At 34.9% G+C, this 27,228-nt stretch overlaps 2 protein-coding genes across 2 annotated transcripts; one reads left to right on the top strand and one right to left on the bottom strand.

The window, feature by feature from the left end:
• The first annotated feature begins 10,109 nt into the window (after positions 1-10,109).
• Positions 10,110-12,953, top strand: LOC145100870 (hydroxyproline-rich glycoprotein family protein). The gene is made up of 8 exons (XM_079037994.1): positions 10,110-10,462; positions 10,819-10,891; positions 10,968-11,042; positions 11,104-11,165; positions 11,260-11,328; positions 11,417-11,445; positions 11,531-12,002; positions 12,103-12,953. Exons 1-8 carry the CDS (start codon positions 10,364-10,366, stop codon positions 12,904-12,906), a joined length of 1,683 nt encoding a protein of 560 aa, XP_078894120.1. The 5' UTR covers positions 10,110-10,363; the 3' UTR covers positions 12,907-12,953.
• Positions 12,954-13,183: 230 nt separating this feature from the next.
• Positions 13,184-14,042, bottom strand: LOC145100871 (uncharacterized). The gene has a single exon (XM_079037995.1). The coding sequence runs from the start codon at positions 13,953-13,955 to the stop codon at positions 13,329-13,331; it is 627 nt and encodes a 208-aa protein (XP_078894121.1). The 5' UTR covers positions 13,956-14,042; the 3' UTR covers positions 13,184-13,328.
• Positions 14,043-27,228: the final 13,186 nt, after the last annotated feature.

Here is a 27,228-nt window from a genome sequence, read left to right as displayed (position 1 = left end):
TTTATGGACTTAAGCAAGCGTCTCGCAGATGGAATCTTTGCTTCGATGAGAAAGTCAAAGAGTTTGGATTTGTACGAAGCGAAGATGAATCGTGTGTATATGTCAAAGCCAGTGGGAGTATAGTAAGCTTCCTCGTTCTATATGTTGATGACATATTACTCATAGGAAACGACATCCCGACTCTACAGGAAGTTAAGTCCTGGATCGGGAAGTGCTTCGCTATGAAGGACCTCGGAGACGCTTCTTACATTTTGGGAATAAGGATAGTGAGAGAAAGAAGTAAGAGACTAATAGGACTTAGTCAGAACACTTACTTAGAGAAGGTACTAAAACGTTTTAGTATGGAAAACTCGAAGAAGGGAGAATTACCGATACAAAGTAATGCCAAGTTGAGTAAGACTCAAAGTCCGAGTACCAAAGCTGAAATAGCAGAAATGAGCCGAGTACCATACGCTTCCGCAGTTGGCTCAATCATGTACGCTATGACTTGTACTCGCCCTGATGTAGCCTTTGCTTTGAGCATGGTTAGTAGATATCAAGGGAACCCTGCCAGAGCCCATTGGATTGTGGTGAAGAATATCCTTAAGTACCTTCGGAGGACAAAGGAATGGTTTTTAGTCCTCGGGGGGGGGGTGATGACTTGAAGGTGCGAGGGTATAGTGACGCCAGCTTTCAGACCGACAAGGACAACTACCGTTCGCAGTCGGGCTGGGTCTTTACCTTGAATGGAGGAGCAGTGACATGGAAAAGTTCCAAACAGGAAACCGTAGCTAATTCAACGTGTGAATCAGAGTACATTGCAGCGAGCGAAGCGTCGAAGGAGGCAATATGGCTGAAGAACTTCATTGGTGATCTTGGAGTTGTACCTGCCATAAAGGAGCCCATGGAGATTTTTTGTGATAATGAAGGAGCGGTTGCCTTGACCAAGGAACCGAGAGATCATGGTAGATCACGACATATCGACATAAAATATCATTTTATTAGACATCGTGTAGAAGAAGGACATCTCGTAGTGAAGAGGATATCATCAGAAGATAACCCAGCAGATCCGCTTACGAAGGGACTGAGTAGGGTTAAGCACTTGCAGCATGCTAGGAGTATTGGGCTGAAGGATGATATTAGCATAGATTAGATAGTAGTATTAGAAACGTGTAATAGATAAATGTAATTAACATTTTGATGATTAAATAAAGGAGTTTTATTTATGAGTAATGTTACTATCTTATGTTAATTGTTTAACTATTGTTTCACTTTGCATGTTTTGACTTCCAGAATAATTGAGTTTATTAAGAATAATCGAATTATCCAAATTGTCCACAATCGTTCATATGTTGGAAGTAGATATGAATGAAGATTGTCATGAATTGGTGTGTAGATTGTCTAAATGGTATTAGACATAGCAAAGGGTTGCTGCAACGTTCATGAGTGCTTATGAACTGGTTTTGAGCATTGGAACAAACCCGCGCTTGCTGGAATCACTTTATGGAATATGATATAAAAGGGTGATCGCAAGACGATAATATCATATAGTCTTAAAACCTAGATATATGGTTTACTATTTGTTAATAGATTGTACATTGATAATGGGAAAACGCATCAGTAACTCGGCGTTATAAAACGCATTGTTGTGTATAGTTGATTGATGAATAAGTAAATGCATATAAGTCGAAGTTTATCTGTAACTTTTATCCTAAGAAGGTAAAAGCGATATCTCGGCCGCTTGATGATTTGATTTGACTTATGTGCCGGGCCCGGTCAGAACTGAATTGATGTGTTCGATTAAGTTCTATGTCAAATAAATCAGAGATCGAGAAACCTAAATGCTTGACTAATCATTCCATAGAATTGTCAACATGATATCTAAACAGAGGACTGTACGATCCCTTATCTAAAGGACAAGATTGATTAGATCAGAGTTTGACAGCGTCTTTGAGAGCTTTGATTGCGAATCGGATTGTACTTGTGTATATAGTTACTAGACTTATCCAAATGGGAGACTGTTGGAATAGTGTCTAAGGCTGCAACTATATTAGGCAAGTATTTGACCCAATTGTGCATGGTCCTTTTGGGTTGCCTTCTCATAGCAACTTTATAGGATGATTTATTATGAGAGAATAAATATTATTAATATATTATGAGAATAATATAAGGAATAATAATATTGTTATTTGATTAATATAAGTCATAAATTAATTAGTATTAATTTGGTGACTTAAAGAGAGTAATTAAATAAGAGGGTATAAACTGTCAATTGTTTGATAGTTACACTTTAGACTGTAAATTCTTATTGGATAGAGGATGCACGGATTCTAGGGCTTGGGTTAGCTCAAAATCGTCCAAGGCTTATCTAAGGTAAGGATTTGGATTGCTTTAAGGAAAGATTATCCAACTAGGGTTTAAAGGTGAAACCCTAGGAGTCTACAAGTATAAATAGACCCTTAGGGCATGTGAAATCGGCATCTCTTCTAAAGAAAAGAACCCCTGACCGATTTCTTCCCAACCTCTCTCTCTCTCTCTCAAATCATCCTCTTTGCTAGTTGGTGTTTGTAAGCCATTAGATGAGTGACAATTGTGACTCTAGAGCTCCAAGACAACAAGATCAAACAAGAGATTCAAAGGTAAACTTCTAGATATGATTTTGTATTGTTCTTATACCTAATTAGTCATTAGAAGTCTTGGATTCAAAGCATGTTTAATTAGAAAACCTAGATCCAAGCATTAGGGTTTTGCATGCGCACATAGGAAAGTTCTTATGGCTAAAACCCATCAATTGGGCCAAGTTTGGTTAGGCCCATTATGTGAAGGGTAAAATGACCTTTTATCCTAGGAGTGTGGGTTGGGATTTTAGGCCCACATATATGGTTTATAACCTAATTTTGATTAGGGTTATTTGTTTGTGTTAGTGTGGGATCTTCCGGTTGTACAACCGAGCATCTAGTTATTTATTAGCTGATTGAGGTGAGTTTTCTCACTATATCAATGGGTTGAAGGCACCAAGGGCGACCCATTATTTGTGATATAGGATGCTAGCTATATTTGTGATATATGTATGAAATACCAGGATTTGGCCCCTAAAAATTGTATGAATGACTAGGATGTGCCCCTGGCATCTGTATGAAAGACCATGATTTGGCTCCTAAAAACTGTATGGAAGACTGAGATTTGGCACTCGACAGGAAATTACCTGTAAGACTATGATTTGGCCCATAACACTAACTTATTTATGTTTGGTATGTTGTGCTTGGGGAAACTCACTAAGCTTTTGCTTACAGTTCATATTTATGGTTTCAAGTACATCCGGTACTAAGGGAAAGGGCCCGACATGATGACACAACATTCTCCCCTCACCATTTTCCGCACTTTTAGATATTACTACTCTGATGGTTTGAAATTGTTACTATGTAATGGTTTTTGGAACAATTTGATGATTGTACCTCTTATTTAAAAATGAAAAATTTCATCTTGGTTTTTGGGTTGTTACAGAATCAAGTTTATGAGTTGTAGTAAGAGAGAAAAAGAGAGAGAGAGAGAATTAATGTTTATATTGAGTTCTATAACTGAGCTATGTGATTGAATGTACCCTGCTAAAATGCTTCATTAGACATCGTAGTAACGATTATAGACACTTATCACTCGCTTCGATTGATCGGTCGAGGTTGTAGCTAGCAATCGCAGGTGGGGATGTCAACCTCGTATAGATCTACACATATGTATATCACTCCGAAGATTAACAATTATAGTAGTGTGGGTATGCTAAGTGTTTAGACTTTAGCTAATGAATAATGTCTCACTATAAAGCCCTTAACTAAGGTATGAATAGCTCTCAGCCCTAACTTAAAAGTGGATAATTACTAGGCATAATGATTCGTATAGAGTTTATAAAAGTCGAGCATAATTGGTATGCATGTATAGTATAATGCATTAGATTTTATAAACTAAGTATGTTTCTTGTATAAACTTTGTACATATGCATGTATAGTTCTAATCATTAGGAATACTACAAAGTTTTATGACATTCATTTTATGACACACAATGTCACGTAAAAATAATAGGGTTTTTTTAGTAAAAAAACATATGTTATTTTTAAAAGTTGTGTTATTTTAACAACATAAAATATGAAAATATTGAAGTTTAAAACTAGTTAGATGTTAGTAACATATAAAAGTTTAACCATTAATTTATAAAATGGTTATAGTTTTTACACAAAATAATGATACTTTATGTGTATTTTTGTGTTATCTAGCACAAGTAGTACATGTATTCTCCCCTAAAAATATATAAAAGAGGGGTCATAACACTCACCTTAAAGTGCGGTTGTTAGGTTGTTTCGAGTATTGGATGTGAAAAACCGGTATGTGTTGCTGTGAACACGAACCTTCGAGATTTATTTAGTTTCCTAGGAAATTTTAATATATATTAATATTTGGAGGGTTATTTGGTAATTTACTCAAGGTATAGGGCCCATTTATTAATTAAAATAAATTAAATGGGACTAAATTAGCTAATAATATCCAAATAAGGGACTGAAAAGATTTACTCAAGGTATAGGGCCCATTTTATTTAAATTATTTAAATAAAATGGAAGCTTAGTAAATTTGGACACATTTTGAAAGAATTTTCGAGTGGGGGTAGATTCTGCACATTTTAATAGGGAGTTTGGATATGGTTTGAAAAGGAGTTTTACGTTGGGGTAGGAACTGTAAATTTTTAATTCGAAGTTTGGGAGGTTTGGACCAAGTTTGCAAGTATTTTTGAAAGGAGGGAGTATTATGAACAAACTAAAGTGAATTTTGAGGGCTTGGGACTGATTTTGTAATAAATTTGGAAACCAGGTAAGTGGGATTTATTTTGAAAGGAACTTTGAACAGTGGAGGAGGTCCTCCTCCACCTCCTTCCTTTCGTAAACCATGCAACACAAAGAAGAAAAAAAAGAAGAAATCAAAAGAAACATGGAAGGGTCTTCGACAGGAATGATTCAAACAAGAAAATATCGATGGTGGTGGTGGACTTACAATGCGTAGCAAGCAGTAGATGGTGGTGCACGGTGGTAGTGAATTGTGTTGCGCGTTGGCAGGGCTTTGCTCCGGCAGCTTTGCTGCCCCTTTTTCCATTTTTTGTTGATGATCAACGAAGGGAGAGGGGAACTAGGAGGTGACAAGGGCTGTGGGGTGGTGGTTCGATGATGATAATGATGTGAGGTATAAGGAGGTGCTAGTGGTGGTATAAGGTGGTGATGTTGTGAGGGGATAGATTTGCAACAATTTTTCGGTGGGCTGCCTTGCTCGAGATTTTGGCACCAATGGGAGCTATTCCAATGGGAATGGGGCATGAGTGGTGGTAGGGTTATGTCTTAGCTACCTTGGAGTGTTGGGTGGTGGTGGTATTGGGTTAAGATGAGGGAGGTATGGGGATATTTCCGGCAAGGGGTTAAAACCGAGAATTGGAGCATTTCAAACACAAAAGAGAGAGAGAGAGAGAGAGAGAGAGAGAGAGAGAGATCGGATGTTTGAACTAATTTGGCATGAGTTAACGGTCTCCAAGGCTTCTTATTTATACTAGAAGAGTCCTCTCTCATGCAATGCAAGCCCTTACCTCAAATGTAAGTCAAACACTCAAAGTAGCCCATGCTATGTACTTTGGGGTGAAGTGTTGGGTATAGAGGAATGGGAGGAAAGAGTGAGAGGGATTGGACGTGGGTGAGGGGGTCCTAGAGACCTTCTCATGGCTGATTCCACAAGGTGGGGCCCACCAAAGTGACCAATCAAGCCTTAAATGCCCTAAAAATGCTTCTCGTTTTGTGTATCGGGTTCGAAACATCTAATATTTTTCTTTCGAATATTTCATTTGATAGAGTTAATTTCAAGGATTCTAAAAACTTGAACGGATTAAATTTCGAGTTACGGAAATCCGGGAAATCGCTTTTAAAGTTTTGCGTCTAAATATTCCATAACGCTCGTTTTTTCGACTTTTGCAAATATTTTTGCTAAAAATATTTTGAGTATGCAATTAAATATTAGACCATAGATTGAGTCCAAAAACGATCTTGGAATTTCCATCGGAGGTGTGCAAGTGCTTCAACGGATCGATTCGGTTTTACGCGATTAAAAATTAGTGTTTTAGTGTCTATTTTCTTAAAACTGTCGTATCATTTGCATACGAACTCGGTTTTGGATGTTATTTATATTTTCGAAAACTGGAGAACATGTACTATTAGGTTTTAATGTTTAATCATAACTGATTAATACAAATTTTCAGTTTTTCAGACGCATTAACCAGTGTTGTAGTTTAAGTTGTTTGATTCATTTGACAGTTTACACATTTGGAAGTAAGGTATCATTTGATATCTTATAATTTTTGAAATTGACTAATTTATTTTACATTAGATGCACTAAAACTCAATGAGTTAAATTACAAAGAGATTTGCTGTCATTTAGTCATTCACAGTCTATGACTTGAATTCCAAGATGTCACAGCTTTCGCCCACCTGGTTCCAATATCACGGGTTCCTTAACACCTGCATATTAAAAATACAATTTTAAACCATCAAAAATAACAAAATTTTCAATTTATAGTGGAAGTTAAAAGATCAAACCTCTCTTATTTTGGTTTATTTCTAAAGGAAATAAAGAATTTCGACATTTCAACACTGATCGTTTGTAGATTTCAGATTTCATAGACTAAATTGAAACCAATTAATCTTCCATTCCAAGTTAAAGATCTATGAATCTTCAGACTGATATATGCGATTTTGAGATAATATTTTACCTGGTAAAAAAAGGAAAACCCTAATTGATGCACCATAAATGTTGGGAGAAGAAGATGCCCTAATCGACACACCAAAAACATCATCGATAAGTCGCTGTGGTGACAGAGATTGGGGGAAGAAGAAACCCAAATCGACACAACATAAACATCATTAATAAGCTGATTTAGGGTTGGAAAACATAAATTGGTAGAATACCCGAAGACGGTGAGATGATGAACACATGAAATGGGTTTTACTTGCAAATCAACAACATTAAATCAAAAAAATTAGGAATTTCAAATTGAAAATCAAAAGAAAATAGAAGTTTAAGGATTAGAAAGAGATGGGAGAGAGAATAGGCTATACCTTAAATCGATTCGATTGATACTCTACATAAGAGGAGGGGGGAGATGAAGAAATTTCAAAAAAGTTCAAATCCCTTTATCCTCAAGTCATGCTAGGAATAACGGGGCGGGGCAACATATCCGATACCTGAACCCGATATTTATATTTGTCCCTGACCCCGAACCGAAACCCGACAGGTTTCTTATCGGGGCACCCCGTCGGGGCAAAAAATTTCCCCGACCCCGACCCTAAACCCGATATAGACCCGAAAACCCTACCCAAAACCCGAAAATGGTGGCAGAAAAAATTTGGAAAACTACAATGAAACAATTGAGAAATAAAAACCTTACAAAGGCTTAAAATACAAATAAGTTCTTAACATAAGTGAACCAAATAGAAATTACTAAAGTCTAATATTGTAACTAAATTCATCACAATAGTACATTACATGTAAACATTAAATCAAACTTAAAATCAAGCAACATCATCCAAGCTTGTTGTCCCACTTTCTTTAGGCTTTCCTACAAAATGTTAAACAAAATCAAAATCAAACTAAATCATTCTTGCAATCTGCACCTACTACTTTAGAGCAATGCTTGCATTTTGTTTTAACTTCACCATTCAATTTAAATTTTGTAAATTAGGGACATGCTGGTGTACGTGTTGCCCTTTTGAACCACGACTTCATTTCCATCTTCATCAAACATATCATTAATATGTGTCCCACCAAAGGGCCTTTGGCCTAGCGGTAATGAGTGACTCTCTCAAATGAGAGGTCATGAGTTCAAGTCTCAGTAGGAGACATAGGTGGTGTTTAGGATTAGATTAGGAGTAAGATAGTTTGTCGTTTCAAAAAAAAATATGTGTCCCACCTTCTTGATCCACAGTTGCAACATAACAACTAATGTGATATTAGATTCAATAGTTCCAAAACAGATCAGGTAAACAGTTCAACAACAAGATTTTAGATAGGATTTTACACTAAACAGGTAATCAGATCATGTAACGGTTAAAACGAGATTGTGACCACTGAATAGGTCTCAGGTGTGCTTTGAATATAAGCAACAGAAAAACATACTTATTCTTACCGGAATTTAAAGTTGGTCGTCATATGTGCTAACGAATCTGCGAGGCAACGGGAAGTTTGACTGCGATTCTGCGAGGCAACGGGAAGGGTCGAGTGTCGACTACTCGCCTTCGACTCTTCGATGAAAATGAACGAGCGAGAACTTAGAGGAAATTTTGATTTTTTCAATTTTGAATTTTCGATTGTCCGTAACTCGGTTGTCGGCTGGAACTTGGAAGAGAAGCGATAGTGGGAAATTGGGAATACGTGATGGGATTTAGGGTTAGAGTCTTTTGGTGGCTGAAATGGGTTAGAGGGATGAAATGTCATTATATATATATATATATATATATATATATATATATATATGTTTGGGGTGGGGGGGGGGGAGGGGGCGGGGTATGCATACCCCACTCCCTGCCCCGAACTCGAACCCGAACTAAAAACCCAATAATGACCCGATACCTGATACCCGATAAGAGTGACTCGCCCCGCCCCGCCCCGAAATCTTCGGGGTTCGGGTTTTTTTTGCCATACCTAAGTCACGCTAATTGATTGAAGATATAATTTAATTGATAAAACATTTTGATTTCTAAAATTGAATCGATTGAAAAAAATACCGTGTAAGACGTTAATCGACTTGAAGGAGTAGTAGGTGGGCATATCAGGAAGATCACTTTGAAAATTTTTGGATGGGAAAAAAATTTAAATAGGAGGTGATAAATTGAAACGTAGTTATGATAGTACTCTTTTATTAGAATAGGATGTACAACATAACAGGTAAAACTAAGACAGTCTGGTATACATACCACGAAATGAGTCGTGGTCTAAGTGGCCACAACCGTGGTTAGTGCACACCATCCCGGACCATAGTGGTTCTTAGTGGTCGTGGTGAATTGTTGTCCATACCACAGATCACCACCTCCAATCAAATTCTTTCTCTCTCTATATCTCTCTCTAACTTTTTCTACCCCTCTCTACAATTATATATATATATATATATATATATATATATATATATATATATATATATATATATATATAATTTAAAAATTAAAAAATAAGAGGTATATAGTGATAGATATCTCATTGGTTTAGTGGTTGGATGTGATGATGAGGTGACACCCACCACTATAGTGGTTAATGATGGATATAACGGATGACATGACACACCTTATCATCTCTAATAAATGAATGTTTTTTTGCCACATGTCATATTCTCCTTCATTTGGACACGTGACATTTTCTAAAATTTTTAAATTTTCTATTTTCCACTTATCATTTTATTGTATTTTTCATTTTATTAAATTAAAATTCTACATTTAATATGTAAGGTAGTATATATGTAAGGTATTTATTAGAAATAGTTTATATATGTAATGCATTCAATATATTAAAGCCTTATTAATTTTAATAAAATCAAAAAATTTCTCATTTTTCTTATAAATTCAAACATTTCAAATTGTTAAAATTTTATATTTAATTTTTTAAAAATAAACCCATATAATAAATGCTAGTTTTTTTTAAGAGAAATTAAACATTCTCCTACCTTTTGATCCTACTAATCCCCTATTCATTTAAATATTGACATGTGTTATATTAATATCTTAAAATATCATTAATCTCGTTAAATGAGTATTAAATATTACATATGTTACTATTTCATTAGACAAAGAATATTTAGGAAGAAAAAATAAAAATATATTTAATTTCTTTTTTTTTAAAGAACCCTGGTCGGTACCATATATAAGACTTCCTTTTATAAAACCACATATCCGAAACAACCCATTCCGGGTTTGTTCGTCACTTTCTAAAAACGCAAAAAATTAGTTTTATTTATTTATTTATTTTATGATATACTAACAAAGAAATTATCATTTTTGTTAATATCCCCATTTTAATTTTTTTTAGTTAACCATGTATTCATAAAAAAACAATTTCCAAATATCCAAATTACGTGACGAATAGTGAATATTGCGCGTTAGCGTGACAAACACAGGCGACTTCTCCTCACCATGAAAGTTAAGATGACGATCGACAGTTGAACAAACATCGCATTTGATCTCTCCCTTTGACTTTTGACCTTTGAATTCACGATCATCATCTTCTTCATTTGCCCCCCTCCATAATTTTATTCCAATCTTTGCAGAAAATCTATACCCCATTATCTCTGCATAATTTTCCATTCATTCACCCAACACAACAAATGAAAACTCCCTTTAAAAAACTGCGTGGGTTAGGGCTACACAGGCATAATACTCATCGACCTCCCGCTCAATTGGATGAGCTTTCGCAGGCTTCCCAGGTTTAATTTCTATTTTCCCTTTCCGTCGATAGAAATTTCAAACCAACAAAATTTGATTTTGAGGGTAATTTCCGTTTTCCCCTCACTATTCGTTTTTAGGTTTTTATCAATTGATTTTCCAAAGGGGCGAGTTTTTAGTGCTCGTCGATCAAAAATTTATGCTAGGCTTTTTGTAATTAAATTAGATCTTATTCAGACTTGATATTGACTTTCAGTCAACGGCTTCATCGATTATCTTAGTCTATGCTCAAAGCTAAAATTTTGGAATCAAAATCTCCTATCGTAAATTCGCGAAGCAAACGTATAATTGCGATTGTAGATTATTATGATTTCTTTACTATTTTTGTGTTTTGCAGGACATGCATGACATGAAAGATTGCTATGACAGTTTACTTTCTGCAGCAGCAGCCACAGCGAACAGTGCTTACGGTATTTGACTGACACCTTTTCTGAACAAATAAAAATTATGCGTGGATTGATACATGATGCTGATAATCTGTTTCAGAGTTCTCGGAGTCATTGCGGGAAATGGGAGATTGTCTTCTCGAGAAAACCTCGTTAAACGATGATGAAGACAGCGGTGAGTTTGAAGCTTATGAGTTTCATTTCATTCTAAAACCCTAAACCCAATGATTTTGCAGGTAGAGTCTTGCTAATGCTGGGAAAGGTGCAGTTTGAAATCCAGAAGCTGGTGGATAATTATGTGAGTTGCTATTTCATTTTAATTTTTTCAAGTTATATACTAGTAAGCACCACACCACACATTTAGTGACGGTTGCAAGATGTTCCTTTTTCAGCGTGCACATATTTCTCGCACAATCACAGCCCCTTCAGAGTCCCTTCTCAGTGAATTGCGTGTTGTTGAGGTTTGTAGTTGTAGTTGATTTTTTTATGACATGAAAAGGGTAGATAGCTAGAGCTTACTGTGATGAATGCTGATGATTTTGGTTTCAGGACATGAAAAGGCAATGCGACGAGAAGAGGTCTGATTCTGAAACTTATTTATTCAAGTTTGTTTTTGTCAAAAGAAAAAGAATGTATAGTAAGCTATTATTGCTATTGTACCAGGATGACGTATGATGAGATGAAATTACGACACAAAGACAAGAGAAAATCAGGAGGAGAATACGTGTCTTCCCATCAGCTGCGAGCAGCTCAAGAAGAATTTGATGAGGACGCCACTTTATTTGTTTTCCGCATGAAGTCTTTGAAAAAGGGTCAGTCCCGTAGTCTTCTAACACAGGCTGCTCGCCACCATGCTGCTCAGATGTGTTTTTTCAGGAAGTCTCTCAGATCTCTTGAAGCGATCGAGCCGCATGTTATGTTAGTAACCCAACAGCAGCATATCGATTACCAGTTCAGTGGGCTTGAAGAAGAAGAAGAAGACGACGATGATGATGATAGAAACTCTGTTTTTCTTACTGATGATGACACTGAAGATGACAGCGAAGAAGACATGCATCAAGATGGTGAATTGAGCTTTGAGTACCAGAGGGGCGATCCGAAAAATGAAGCTTCTAGCTCAGAAAACTCCATGGAGGTGAATCTGATGCTCTCTAATTAGGCTGTTGTTGGTTGGTTTTTTTTTTCTCTCTCTCACCAAACTTGTTTTTTTTTTTTTTTTTTCTACAATTACACAGTTGGATAGCGCAGCAGACATTACCTTTCCACAAGTTGCAGTAAAGGCAAACATGGAGGAGCAGAGGAAACCCCTATGGAACTCATCTACATTTGGTGTAGAGGTGAATGCAGGCAGCAAATGCAAATCAGCACCACTTTCTGCTTCTGCTGCAAGCAGTAATATGGAGCGGGACCCAAGACAGATGAGGCAGTCATCTGCTCGAAAGCTGAATACATATGTTCTCCCAACACCAACACCAACATCACAAAAAACAAATAATAATAACAATAATTTGTGGCATTCATCACCTTTAGTATCCAGCAGCAGCTCAGGACCAATTCATCCATCAAACACACAATCAGCACTCAGCAAACCCACTCCACTACCCTCTCCAACAGCAAGTCAAATTGAGCATCATCCAAGTGTTAGTGCCAAAAAAATCAAAAGATATGCTTTCTCTGGTCCTTTGGCTGGAAGTAGTAGTAGTAGTAGTAGAAACAAGGCTCCTTTATCTGCGACTGTGAGTGGTCCTATTCCTATCACACGCACACCATTGGCCTCAACTACAAAACTATCCGGTGGTAATACTAATACTAATAGTAACAGTTTTGTTTCATCACCTAAAATCAGTGAACTCCATGAGCTCCCCAGACCTCCTGCAAACTTAGCCTCTATCAAAGTCAAACCACCTTTAAAACCTGCCTTCTCTGCTCCTTTGGTTACAATTACAAACAAGCCCCTCAGCCTCCATGCATCTTCTCAACGAATGCTTTCACCTTCGCCTCCTCGGACACCCGTCTCCATCTCCATAAGGAACAGCTAAGCTAGTCACTGCGTTATTACTTATATATATATATATATATATATATATATATATATATATATATATATATATATATATATATATATATATATATATATAGCCTATAGGTACTTCATCTTTCTTTCCTTTGCAAATCTATACATGATCAAACTGTGGATATATCTATATTTTTGACTTATATGTAATTCATTTATGGAGTATTATAAAAGCCCCGATTTAAGTTTGGTAGTATTTTGCCATATCGCTTTTTCTTGAGATATATATAAATAATATAATAGATCAAAACGGAAGACGATTGATTGATTGATTGGAGCAAATGTTGCAACTGTTTGTGTAGTCAACTGTGAACCTACATCTTTTACACGATTGAAAAAGAGGAAAAAAAAAAACAACATTTAGATTTAGCACTAAAAAGTAAAGTCCTAGATAAAGCGACGCATGGGCCAGCCTGGTTGATCGCGTAGTGGCTTCATGACACAGTATCCGGCAGTGGAAGAAGAAGCAAGACGGTGATGGAAACATCTTCTCCTGAGATTGGAGTTGATTCTGTGGTTTAGTCTTACAGGAATTGGCATTGCATCGAGTCCCATTAGCCTACCCACAGCACCCGGTGTGCACCAGATCACCCTCTCCCCTGCAACTTTTGCAGGCAAACAGCTTCTCAGATCCACTGCTACTGATGTTGGGTTTCGAAAGGAAGATCGATACATGGCGTCCTTCCCATCAAGAGAAAACCTCGGGTACTGATTCAGTGCGTTTCTGGCACACCGTAAGATGTCTGAGCTGTTTACACACGACATCCTATGCTGCTGCCCATCCCCATCCTCTTCTTGTAGCTTTGCTCTTGCTGCCATTTTCTCCTCCAAGTCCAACCGCATGATCATCTCCTCCAGTGTCGCCTGCTGCTGGCTGTTTCCGGCCGCCATGGGAGGAGACTTTTGCTGCTTCAGAGTGGAGGTGGAGGTGTCGCCCGTGCACAGGTTCTTCAACCCCTTGTTCATCTTCAAACCAAGGGAGTTGTGGAGGCCAAGGAACGACAGGTCTTTCATGTTTAAAAAACATGAATCATCAATCACAATAGAGGTAGAGGTGGTGTTGTTGACTGTTGAGATATAGATACTTTGGTTGGAAAGACATTAAGGCAATCACATGAGACGGAGTAAAGAGGGAGGGAGGAGGAGGGTTCACAAGATGTTTGCATGGAATTACTGATTTCACAATTACTAACCAACCAACCAACCAACCAACCATGTAAATACAATTCATTTTCTTGCTAAATCTTTGTTGGAAAAATACTACCACCAATTAAGGAACTGAAAATAATCACAACCCAAGTATAAGTTACTAGAACTAGGATCGGATAACATCTACAAAAACGGTAAGAGCCGCAAGAATAAATTTTCCTCATATTGACTTGAATTTATCATATAACATATTACGAGACGATGACATGATATTTTGGTTGCGAGTTTTTGAAATTTTATAAGAGATGTTAAATGTTTAAAGGGTAAAAAAGTAAAAAAAAAAAATCGAATATTTTAAGCTATTGTACCCCACATCCAGCATTGGCGAGTCTATGTGTTACATTGAACGCTTTAATAGCCCAATATCTAAAAATTGTGACCTACAAAATAAATACAAATGAACACTTTAATATTTTCGCAACAAAAAAAGTGTGTAAATTAGATGTTTAAAGTCATAATCTATATTTTAATAGCCCAATATCTTTTAATGTATAATCCAATATTTATAGCCCAATACAAGTTACAATTAAAAAAAAATTAAGTCACAAATCAATCGTTTCACAGCACGTTAACTTTGATATTCAATTCTTCATAATTGCCGATCCAATTTGTTAACTTTGTGAAAATTGATTAGATTATTGAAAATTCTATTTCCAATTTCAATATTACGTGACAAAGACCACTATTCATAATTTAGTTGTAGGTTTAATTAAATTCATTGAATTTCTTTTCTTTTCTTTTTCTTGTTAATATTTATAATTTATTCCATAACCATCAAAATCAAATCTATTGAATGTTTGGTAATACTTAGTGATTTTTTTTTATTGTTCAATGAGTTTATAGTAGATTTTTTATTGTTTCAAATTTTCAGTGTGAATTGATTATTTGATTGTTGTTCATGTATTTGGTTATTTGATTGTTGATTGTGAATTATTGTTTATTTCAGAAATCAAAATCAAGAATGTCTTTAAAAATAATTTGATTTTTTTTGCTTATACGATTCGACCCGATCCAAATTCACAACTAGTATTTTTTTCCTATCGGTTTCAATTAAATAATGAACCATGTTATTTTACATTTTAGACTCCCCACTACGAGCCAACCCACTTTCAATGCTATATGTTAGCTTCTGTTAACTGATTGTTTTTTTCATGCACACTTTTTTTAGTAACTATTATTATTATTTTCTTTTTGTAGAAAAAAACTGGAAAGTTGGAAGTTTTTAAATTTTGAATATATACAAAATAAGCATAGAATGTTTGAAAAATAATTTAAAAATGTTTAACTTTATACAAAGAAAAACTAAAATTATCTCCAAATGTCAAGAATATGTAAGGGATACAAAAAGATTTTTTTTAAATAAATATTTTAAAGATCACATTCTAATTAACATCATTATTATTTATAAAAATTTGAAAAAAAGTACTCTTCAAATTCAAATAAAGATAAAAAGTTTTATTTATTTATTTATTTATTTTTTTAAAATCTTACTAGTTTACTCATATAAAAAAATAATTTTTTTTCAAAAATAAGATAGTTTAGATACCACATTTTTTTTATAAGATTGTATGTTTAAAAAAAATTGAAAATGTTATTATCTAAAATAAGATAATTCAAAATATTTATGATAAAAAATTATGATTCAATATGCTTATGAACCTTAATTTATTATGATAAATATTATGATTCAAGATTAGTTAATATTTATACTCGTATCTTTTATGATTTTAAAATTATATAATTCAAAAAAATATTATGAGACAAAAACTTGATTTGGTTAATATGATCAATCTAAAATTATATATCCAAAATGTTATGAACCAAACTTGTTATTAAAAAAGGTCTAGGTGAAAAAAAATTATTTTTTTGAATATGTTATCATTCATGGACACCGTTCTTTCTTTTATGGTACCATACATAATGCGAGTTGAATGGGTTTATGAACTTGCTCTTCCAACATTCTTTTGTATCTCATTTGTACTATATGCATGCTAAGTTGTACCACACTCTTTGGGTTGAAACAAATGGATTTAAAAGTGTTATAGGTTGAGATGGATGGAAATATGAGAAAAAAAACTAATGTGGTACATATATGACATGTGTGTTGGAAGGGATAAAAAGGATGATTGTGTCCATCTTAAAATTTTAAACCTTAGGGTGACCTATCATTCAAAAAAAAAAAAACAAAAAAGGAAAGTAAAAGCATTAAAAGAAAATAAGCTAAATTTGATTATAAAACATTAAAAAACGAAAGTAAACGAAAAAAATAAAATAAAAACAGAAAAAGTTAAAAAAAAGAATAAAAATTAAAAATTAGAAAGCCAAAAAATATTATTTAAAGAACTAATATAAGTGCTAAATAATAATATATGTACATGCATACCAAATTCCATAAATGTGCAGTACTATTAAGCATTGTGTTTGATGTTTGTGCGTTTTTTGAAATGAATGGTCGATGATTGCACTTTGCTATAACGTCCCAAATTTCAAACCAAAATTAAACGAAAAAAAAAAAAACAGAAAAAGTTAAAAAAAAGTAAAAATTAAAAATTAGAAAGCCAAAAAATATTATTTAAAGAACTAATATAAGTGCTAAATAATAATATATGTATATGCATACCAAATTCCATAAATGTGCAGTACTATTAACCATTGTGTTTGATGTTTGTGCGTTTTTTGAAATGAAAGGTCGAGGATTGCACTTGCTATAACGTCCCAAATTTCAAATCAAAATTTTCATTTTTAAAATAAGATAAATCGTTCAAAACATCTTTATAAAACATAGATAAAAAAACATATTTGTTCAACAATCATAAAATCAAGTATCCCAAAGTCTCAATAATATTAATAACAATAAAAGTCAAGATTAATCCATCACTAATGAATGTGTACAGTCACGCCAAACCCTTTCCTCGATCAACAGAACTACCTGAAAAACATTCAATCAACGACTATAAACACAAAACTTAATGAGTATCCAAAGATATCACATACTTAAATACACATAAAATGCATACAAACAAATGATTTGAGACCTTATGTCGTTCCACCTGACTTATAGCCTAATGTCGTTTTGTCATTAACGGTTGACTCATGACCCGACGTCCTTCCATCATCAACAATGGGTATCTAGGCTCATAACCCAACACCGTTCCACCATCGACCCTCAATCATGACACATAAACGCATCATAAAATCAAACAAGAAATATACAAAAGACTATTCTAATTTACTTGTTTAATCACATACTAACAATACATCTACATCCTATCATACAAATGATATATACTGTGACGCATAGTATACTGAAAAAATCACTTGAAAGAAGAACTGAATATCTGTAGTGACAAAGAACATAGTTTGACATGCGCAATTAAAGCTTGCACAACTGAACATGGTGATTTGGGTGTTTAAGAGATATATTGAATGTATATGGTGTTACAAAAAAGATCTAGATCTAGACTACATAATTAACACACACTTACACACTCACTTCTACATCTCTCAAGCACACCTCTACAAGTGGTATGAACCCACTATTTATAGAGGTGTTTACATGTCTCTCTCTCTCTCTCTCACACTCTAACTAACAAATGGGTCTAAAGGCTAAAGCACCACATGCAAGTGGGTTTTACAAAAGTCAAACATTTACAAAGTCATGAATGAATAACTTTGTACCCTAACATTCTCCCCCTCAAAGTTAGGAATGAATGACCCACTTCAAATCTTCCAAAGTCGAGCAACTACGCTGTTCGAGCCTCAAAGGTGACACATGTCGAAACGAACTTCAATCTTCAATTCTTCCATGATTCTTCAATTTGGGCTCTAGGATGTGAGACCATACAATCCGAGCAGCAACGAATGATCAAGAGTATTCCAAACTCCAAATAATCACCCAAAGTTACGCATAAAAACACACCCCAAAAATCTTCAATAAACCAAACCCATTTCGAATACATCACTTCCGAAGTTCCAATTGCATCATCTCGTAATCTTCAAAACTTCAAGATCACTTTGGTCTTCAAATCCGCGTAATATGAAAAATTCAACTTCGAATTTCCATATAAAACTTCTCCCCCTTTTTATAATCGAAATTTGATTATAAAACTCCAAGGAAAAAAAACGTGCTCTATTCGGAATTTTTCATGTTAAAACTCCCCCTTAACATGTGGCATAAACTTTGTGCTTCAATCCAGAAAAACCAAAAAATAATCAATTTTTATTGTCGTTCCCGGATTGCCTTTGACAAAAATTCTCAAAAATGGGTAGAAATTGTCAATTTCAAAATTCTGCAGTGACACACTCCCATTTGCGAAACTGGGTAAAATGTGTAAATTCGCACAAACTGCAGGGGCCTGAAATGCACAATCTTCAATTTTCAGCAAAAACAGTCCTTTTTCGAATTTGGGTGAAAAGTGTCAAACATGCAAAATTTGAGTTAATTTGCGAAGTGTAAAATATTCAAAGGTTCAGGGGCCGTTTTCGAATCTTCTTCCCTTTTGTTCTCCAAACATGCGAAGAGTAGGCTTTTTCGTACGAAATCTCTTGTCAAACAAACAAAACTTTAAGGGCCAGTTTCGTAAATTCGACTTCTTCTTTTTCAATTCATATAACACAATCACCTTCGCATTTTAATCTACATACCCTTCGCATCTTTCAGCCAATATAACCAACTAAACAAATATACGGAATTGATTTGGATCTTCGCATTTTAATCCACATACCCTTCGACAATATTCTTCCCTGTATACACGAATGAACCCAGTAATCGACTCCAAAATTTCGAATTCGTAACTCCAAAATCCAGATTCAAGCTTTCTCAGTTGATTTCATCATCCTTCCCAAGTTCATTCCTGTTCGACTTCCAAAATCACTGGTTTTTACTTTTTGTTCAAGAACACAAAATCAATAATCAAAATCGATTACCAATTCCATCTTAACTTCGCATCGATGACTCTTGTATTGACTTCGCTTTTCATTTACGACAAGATGATTAATTTCAAAATCACGTTCAAGATGCGAATATGAACAACTCACAGTGTTCAACATCACGTTCATGAACCCAACCAATTGCGAAATTAAATTCCAAATCGAGTAAGAATTCAACATTCATAACCTCTGTTCAACTTGTATTAACTGATTTTGACATCTAATTCATCGAATTAACCCATAAATTTCGACTTTGACTTTCTGCTGTGTTTGACTTTTCAAAATCAAAGGACAAGAAACACCAAATTCACGATTCTATCACCAATTTTCAGATCAAATAAAGAATCTTCAACTTGTTCTTCATTTCATTCAAATGTTCTTGAATAAGACTTGTACGATCTAAAACTCAATTTCCGATTTCAAAATGTTTAGATACGGGAAAAAAAACTGATTTCATCGCATATGTATCATCTGAAATCAAAATCTAAACGCAGATTACCAATGAATAACAAATGATTAATAGAGATGAAGGAATGAAATTCGAAATCAAGAAGAATCGATTAACGAACAATCGATGAATGAACAACAAGTGAAGAACGGGGAAAAAAAACTTGGAACAAACGTACAACTCGGCAATGCAAGCGTACACACATATCAACAATTGTTTGATATTGATCAATATGAGATACGAATGATAGATCTACTGATAACAATTATCATTGGATTGCAAATTGGGCTTTAAACTCACTTGTGAACAGTAACAATTGAAATTTGGATCAATTGGGCTTGAACCTTGAATAAACGATGAACAGTAATTGGATTTAACTTTTTGGATTCAATATGATAACTGAATATTAATTTGAACACGAAATTCATTTGGCTCAATAATTTTGGACATGAATAGTATTTGAATCTAGATTTTGTTGTTTTGATTGGATTTGATCAAAAAAAATTATTGGATCATCAATGGGGTTTTTCAAGAAGAATTTGATCCAACGAGTCAAACGATCATGAATAAAAAACACAACGCACAAATCAAATATTACGAGAGATCATAGAGAGAGACTCACCAAAATTGCTCAAAATTGTGACAAAAATTGCCAAACTGAGAATCGTTCTTCAATAATCACCTTGATCTTGAAGACCCGCTCTGATACCAATTGTAGTGACAAAGAACATGGTTTGACATGCGGAATTAAAGCTTGCACAATTGAACATGGTGATTTGGGTGTTTAAGAGATATATTGAATGTATATGGTGTTACAAAAAAGATCTAGATCTAGACTACATAATTAACACACACTTACACACTCACTTCTACATCTCTCAAGCACACCTCTACAAGTGGTATGAACCCACTATTTATAGAGGTGTTTACATGTCTCTCTCTCTCTCTCACTCTAACTAACAAATGGGTCTAAAGGCTAAAGCACCACATGCAAGTGGGTTTTACAAAAGTCAAACATTTACAAAGTCATGAATGAATAACTTTGTACCCTAACAATATCACACACATGACTCCTTAAAGAGATCAACTACTAAAACCACCTAAATTAGACAGAGGCCAAACATCACTCTATCATTCAAGTTTAGAAAAGTTTGACTAAAAATCAAACTAGTCAAAAAGTTAATGGTTAACGGGTCAAAATCAAAAGTGAGCGGTCATGCGCCACGACCCAACTTCTGACTGTGTTGCGATCACTATGAGATAAGGTAGTCAGTACCTAGTTCCAAAACTTGTGTCAGGAACTTTCCTTAGTTGCGTCGTGTTTTCGAGGCATAATTCACCTTTCCATTAAGAACTTAATTCTTGAAGACCAAGGCTCATACTTCCATATATGAAACACTAGGTAAGATTTTGTTGGAAAAGATTAATCACTTAATGGAATAAGTGCATGATACTGAAAAGCACGACGCGACCAAGGATGGATCTCGCTGAGAATATAGGACTGGTGCTGCAACTATTTTTCGCCTAGTAGTAGCAATACGACTAAGGGCTGGTCGCGACATGTTGATTGTTGACCGTTTACTTTTTGACAAGTTTGATTTTTGGTCAAATTTTTATGGATTTGAGTAATTAACTAATGATTTGTCTCGGGTTGGTGATAAATTGTTTGTGTTGGGTCACTCATTTGTATAGATTTGATGATGAAAAATATATACTTAATAGTTATAGTTTATATGCTTACTGTAGACAATCCGTCTTGTCTAAGTAAGTGTAAATAGTATAACTTAGACAAGCTAATTTTTCATAGCTAGTTTAGTTAGTTAATCTGAAGATATGTTGATGAAAGTTCATACGTCGAAGACTGAAGAACATCCCCTGATGATTGGAAGACCATGAAGACTCTATCAGCACCAAAGGCATAAAGACACCATCTATTGAAGACTGATCAGTGTGTACATACGCTGATGGTTTTACACTGATTAGACACTGATCAGATGACATTGTCACACCCCTGAACTGGGACGACGGAAACGTCCGGGGGTGGATGACTTCATGCACAGTATCATAACAATTGAATATTAATGAAACATAGCAACCAAACATCATACATTGGAAATACACACTTACATAGTTTAAATATTGAACTTTTTCATCAGTTACATAAAAGTAAAAAGGTAAAATTTCTTGAAGTCGTACCACTTGATCTCATAGCCAAGCTTATTACCTGTTACTGGATCCCTGAGAATACAAGTCGTTTTGAAAAACGTCAACTAAAAAGTTGGTGAGTTCATAAGCATTTTTGTATAAAAATGGTTTTGTACTAGTTTAGAGTAGTTCTCATAGTGCTTTCAGAAATCCGATATTTGCATAAAACTAATTTGTAAGTCTCGTTCTAAAACTGTGAATATTTACATGTCTGTCCTAGGTTATCTTTTGCTTGTAAAAGTGAAGTGAATATTCCCAGAAAATCAGATATTTTCTAAAAAGAAATTGTTTGAAATATTTGTGTCCGATCTTATATTAATGCATGTGTGTTAATGTTTGCGAAAATAGAAAGAGAATGATCTCAGACAACCCGATGTTGTCTGCGTAATAGAATGCTGGAATCTCAACCCCCGAGGTTGAGTACCAGCGCGCATAGGTTACCGTTTTATCCAAAAAGAAAAGAGAATGGTTTCCCATATATTTTATAACGTTAATTCCTCTAAGTGAGCCATTATAACCATACTAGATAATGACAATTTCACCTATCATGGTGTTTTTCGGATGCCGACGGAATAAGGTAAGGTTTTTGTCACCCTAGACTGGCCTAGTCTAACTGTAGTGAACAACTCAGGTGTCACACCCCAAAACCGGAACGACGGAAACGTTCAGGGGTGGAGGACGTCATGTTTAGTATCACAAGATATGTATATGGTAAACAAGTAATGAGCAACCATTTCATTTCAAAAGAAAGTGTTTACAATGTGTGTGTTTACAAAAGATAGAATTCATACACAAATAACAAAACAAGATTTGAAGCTATAATGCTTCATCTTCTGAATCCCCAGCAAGAGCACCTGTCTAATAGTCTCCTGAGGATACAAGTTATTTGAAAGAGTTGATCATCAATTAAGCTGGTGAGTTCATAAGATTTTAGTGATGTGAGTAAGCTGTAAAATGTTGTTGAAAATGACTATGTAAAAGTGGTGTAAGCTATAAGTTCATTTTTGAAAAGTTCGCCTGTTCCTCTAGAAAATCCTATATTTCCTACTTGAATGAAAGTTAAGTAAAATGACACTACAAGCCTTTCTATGGGTACTAATTGGGTACAAGTTATATAAGGCTCAGAGTAAACAACCAATCGATTGTGCGCATCTGCCCTAAGCTCACAACCCGACGAGGAACAGAAAGTAAGGCGGATAGCACACATCCCAGTGGTTGTTAGATCATTTTCATATATAACCGTGGTGTATTCACTTGTTACTCATGGAGTTAATTGTAATGGTTCCTTTATATCTAATAAAAAATTCTTTAAGAAAACCTATATTTCTTATAGTAAAATAGTGACCATAGTGACTACTTTTATAATAGCTTAGTTTATACTGCTATATATAACCTGATATCGGATAGAAAGTTAATTGAGTAATTCTGCCCTAATCCCACGACCCAACGAGGAACAGGAAGTAAGGCAGAAAACACACATTTAAATACATATTGGATATTAGTTTTATATATAAACATGGTGTATAAACTAAGGTATTATAGAGCTACTCACCTAAAGTCTTTAAAAATTGTACCGGTTTAATAAAATGGATTAAACCCTTTACTGGGAAGTTTCTAGTTTTGTATGCCAAAAGTACTGACTTTGGAAGGCATGTTTTGTACTAGAAAAACTGTGCTTTGACTCCGTATCCTATAACCTGACCCATACTTGGTACCCTTATGATGTCTTAATGTATACTAAGCATACATGTATATAGAATCGGGTAGATAATAGATTCGGTGAATCTGTTCCAAGCCCACAACCCAACGAGGAACAAGAAATGAAGCGGAGAGCACACATCCTATTAGCTGTCGGAACCAATTGGTATATATGTATCTTGTGATGTATACATTAAGGAATCATAAGAGTAGCATTATGGTCCTAAATTTTAATCGTAGCCTTCTACCAAGGCATCTTCTGATATGTGCTAGACTCGGCTGTTTTGAAAGTAGCCTTCTACCAAGACCCGACTGTACGACTATTATTATTATTATTATTATTCTAATCTACTTCATCGATCATGTGAATATGCCACATTGTAAAGGTATTAATAATATATTATCTGGAGTTTTATATCCTTTTGTAATTGTCGTAAGTACTGTAGTATTTGTAATAAGTGACTACTTCGTACTAATTTGCCTTGATTGAGGGTTAAGCATAATGTGATGGCTAGATCCCATGCTAAACGCTCCCTGTCAAGAGATTATGGGAACTAAGCGCGACCCCTGCAATGATTGCAAGCCGCGAACATCCACATTACTATGATCACGTACGTATACCCAATATAACTATCACCTTTTGTTTACAACAATGAGTTAGTGATTCATTGGTATAATTAGATCCTGTGTGTGTGTTCTCATGCTATAGCAACTTAACTTGTTTGTTATGTTCTGTATGGTATTGTTTGATTCTCTTCACTGTTTGTTTGACTCTTGTATGAACTGACTCCTTGTGTGCTTCATTGTACTAGAAGTAATGAATAGCATTCTCCTAAACTATACCTATTAAAGTTTACTAATGTTCTACTTGGACTGTTATTGAAAAGACTCGTTTATCTACTAAGTTATGCTTGTACCTTAAAACAGAGTTTTGTATAACCGTAAAGTAACATAACTATAAAAGAGTTTTGAAATGTTTTGACAACTTATAAATAACATAAGTAACATTTTGAAAGATGTTTGTAACAAACAATTACACAATTATCATTGTGTTCAACTTGTATTCCCCCCTTAAAATAGTTAAAACAGTTAAAAGATTCATTACGGGGTATGAACTCACCTGATGTGGGTGATTCAAACGGGTATGCGCGTAAGGATGAGAAGTTCCACGAATGAAGTCCCGAGACACAATAAGTCCTAAATGACATATAAGGACACATATTGACATGAATATAGTGTTTATAAACAACTATATGAAAGGAAACACCTTTCGGGACTAAGAAACACCTTGGTCAAGTGTTGGAATCACATGTGATTCATCAAAGGGAAGTGAAATGGCACTAAAAGGTGTTTACGGTTTTGGTTTTGTAACCATCACCTTTGGAGTTTACGGTCGTAAACCCATGAGTTTACGGCCGTAAACTCATGTTTTCTTGACCATTTTGGGTTTTGAAGTCTTACAAGTCATTCTAAGCATTCCTACTTCATGTCTTAAGCCTTAGGAAGTGATTAGGGCAACATTTCACTCCTAAATGGAGGTTACGGCCCATGGACCACTTCTCCATGTGTTTACTGCCGTAAAATCATGGTAAGAAGTACCATTTCGTATATTGAAGTCCTTAGATCAATGTTGTAAGGTCCTAGGCTACTATCCAAGGCTTAATAAGGTGTTTAGGGCATCAAAACACACTTTGGGGGTGTTTACGGTTTTGGGAGATTCCCAAACCGTAAACCCATATTAATGGGGGTTTTTTTGGTGTTTTCATGTGCTATACTCATCAAGGGAAGGTTCTAGGTTAGTTTCCAAGGCTTGTAAGGATATAGGGCACACTTTGGCACCATTTTTAGGGTTTACGGTCCAAGAACATCTTAGACCGTAAACACCTTTGATCTTGGCTTTCTTGGGTGATTTCTTGATGTTTAGAAGTGTAACAAGTCTTATAATACTCTAGGATAGAAGTACTTACTAGTTAGAAGCTTGAAAAGGTGCTAAAAGTCCAAGAACACTAGTGTGTGTGCTTGGTGTTCTTGGTGAACTTGAAGATCTACACTTTTGGAATGATTTCACGGATGAAAGTGTGTTAGATCAATAGATTAAGGTAGATATCAACTAATTAGGGCTAGAAACACTTACAAGTTGAAGATCAAGAAGGAAAATTCGGATGCTACTTGAGAGGATTTGAGTTTGGATCTTGAAATTGTGAAAAAGTGATAAAAATAACTAAGTCTTACTTATATAGTCATTAGGGTTTACGGACCTAATACCATTTGGGCCGTAAACTCCAAACTCTTGGGATTTTTGGAACCTAATTGATGTACAATAAACACTAGAGCATCCTCTCTCCAGTTATCTCTTGAAGTAGTAACTTTAAACCACTCAAACTCATTCCAAAAAGCTTGAAAGTTAGTAGAAATAGTTTTGACTTCAATTGAAGTGGATGGTTGTACATAATAGAAATTTTTGGGTTGTCACATCAGGTGTCGGGTGTCACCCTCGTATAAATCTATACATAAACTCCCGCTCTCCCTCCAGGAGACTCTGGTTATAACTACAGGCTACGATCGTACACTCAATAGGTGTCAACCGACACATCTCATTAGATCCTTAATCGAATTTACGCAGAAAAAGAAGAAAACATATAAGGTATAATCCAGGCCCACTAAACATGTAAGTGGTCCACTAAAGCCCACTAAACATGTATATTATTTCCAGGCTCAAAAGGAATATGAATGTATATCCCGGGACCAATATACATGTAAAAGGACAACTAAGGCTCACTAAACATTTAAAAGGATACTAAGGCCCACTAAACATGTAAAAGGACACTAAGGCCCACTAAACATGCAAAAGGACACTAAGACCCACTAAACATGTAAAAGAACACTAAGGCCCACTAAACATGTATATTAATTTTCCAAGCTCAATAAATGAAAGAATATATATAAGTTAACATATCTAGATGTTTTAAAAGTATATATAAGTTATACAAACTTGCATCTAACACATGTATAAGAGCTTTTAGCATGATAAAAGCAATTTCTTGTTTTTGACATTTCTGTCCTTGTTTTTAGAAAAATTATAGAAAAACCGTCGTAAGTCGAAATTAGGACCTGTAAACTCTGAGAGTTTGGAAAATGAGTCTACTTTATTACAAATTTTTATTATAATTTTTAAAGGCCTCAAACCAGTGTGAAAATGTTCATCTTCACAGACTGGTCCGAAATTATTCCGAAAATGATAGGCAGTTTTGTAAAAATCGCAAAAAATTGTAGAAAAATCGTTTGAACGCGTGCGAGTAATCATTTTAAAGGTATAAACCTGAATGTTTTGCATATAAAACACTTTTGAAGAATATTACCATCAAGGTGGTCAAAACAGTACGAAATTAGACCATGGCGTTTCTATTAAAAGCTGATTTTTGGGTTTAGGTTATAGATGTTTAAACACAACACTTGTTTTTGCTATTTAGAGTGTATAATCTCAGATCTACGAGTTTACATGTAATATATAAGACAAAACATACTTTTCTCATGGTTTTTATTAAGATCTAAGTGATAAACTTCATGTTCAAGTAAAGATCTAAAAGTTAAACAAATAACACAATAGTACATGAAAATATCCAAAGGTTAAACGAGAGTTGACTTGTATCCTCCCCTGAAAACATGAAAAATACGAAAGATATGGGGGGTATGAAGCTCACCTTGGATGATGGATCGATTTTGATGAAGAGGTGGAAGAGAATGGATGTGTTTTTGACGAAGAGTGTTCCTTTAAAAAGATCTTCGAAAACAAGAGGA

Source organism: Lactuca serriola, chromosome 4 (genome assembly GCF_051521515.1).
Source record: "Lactuca serriola cultivar US96UC23 chromosome 4, Lser_US96UC23_V15, whole genome shotgun sequence".
Taxonomy (NCBI): Eukaryota; Viridiplantae; Streptophyta; class Magnoliopsida; order Asterales; family Asteraceae; genus Lactuca; species Lactuca serriola.
Note: the sequence above shows the minus strand (reverse complement) of the source record. Positions and strands in the feature narration are given on the sequence as shown.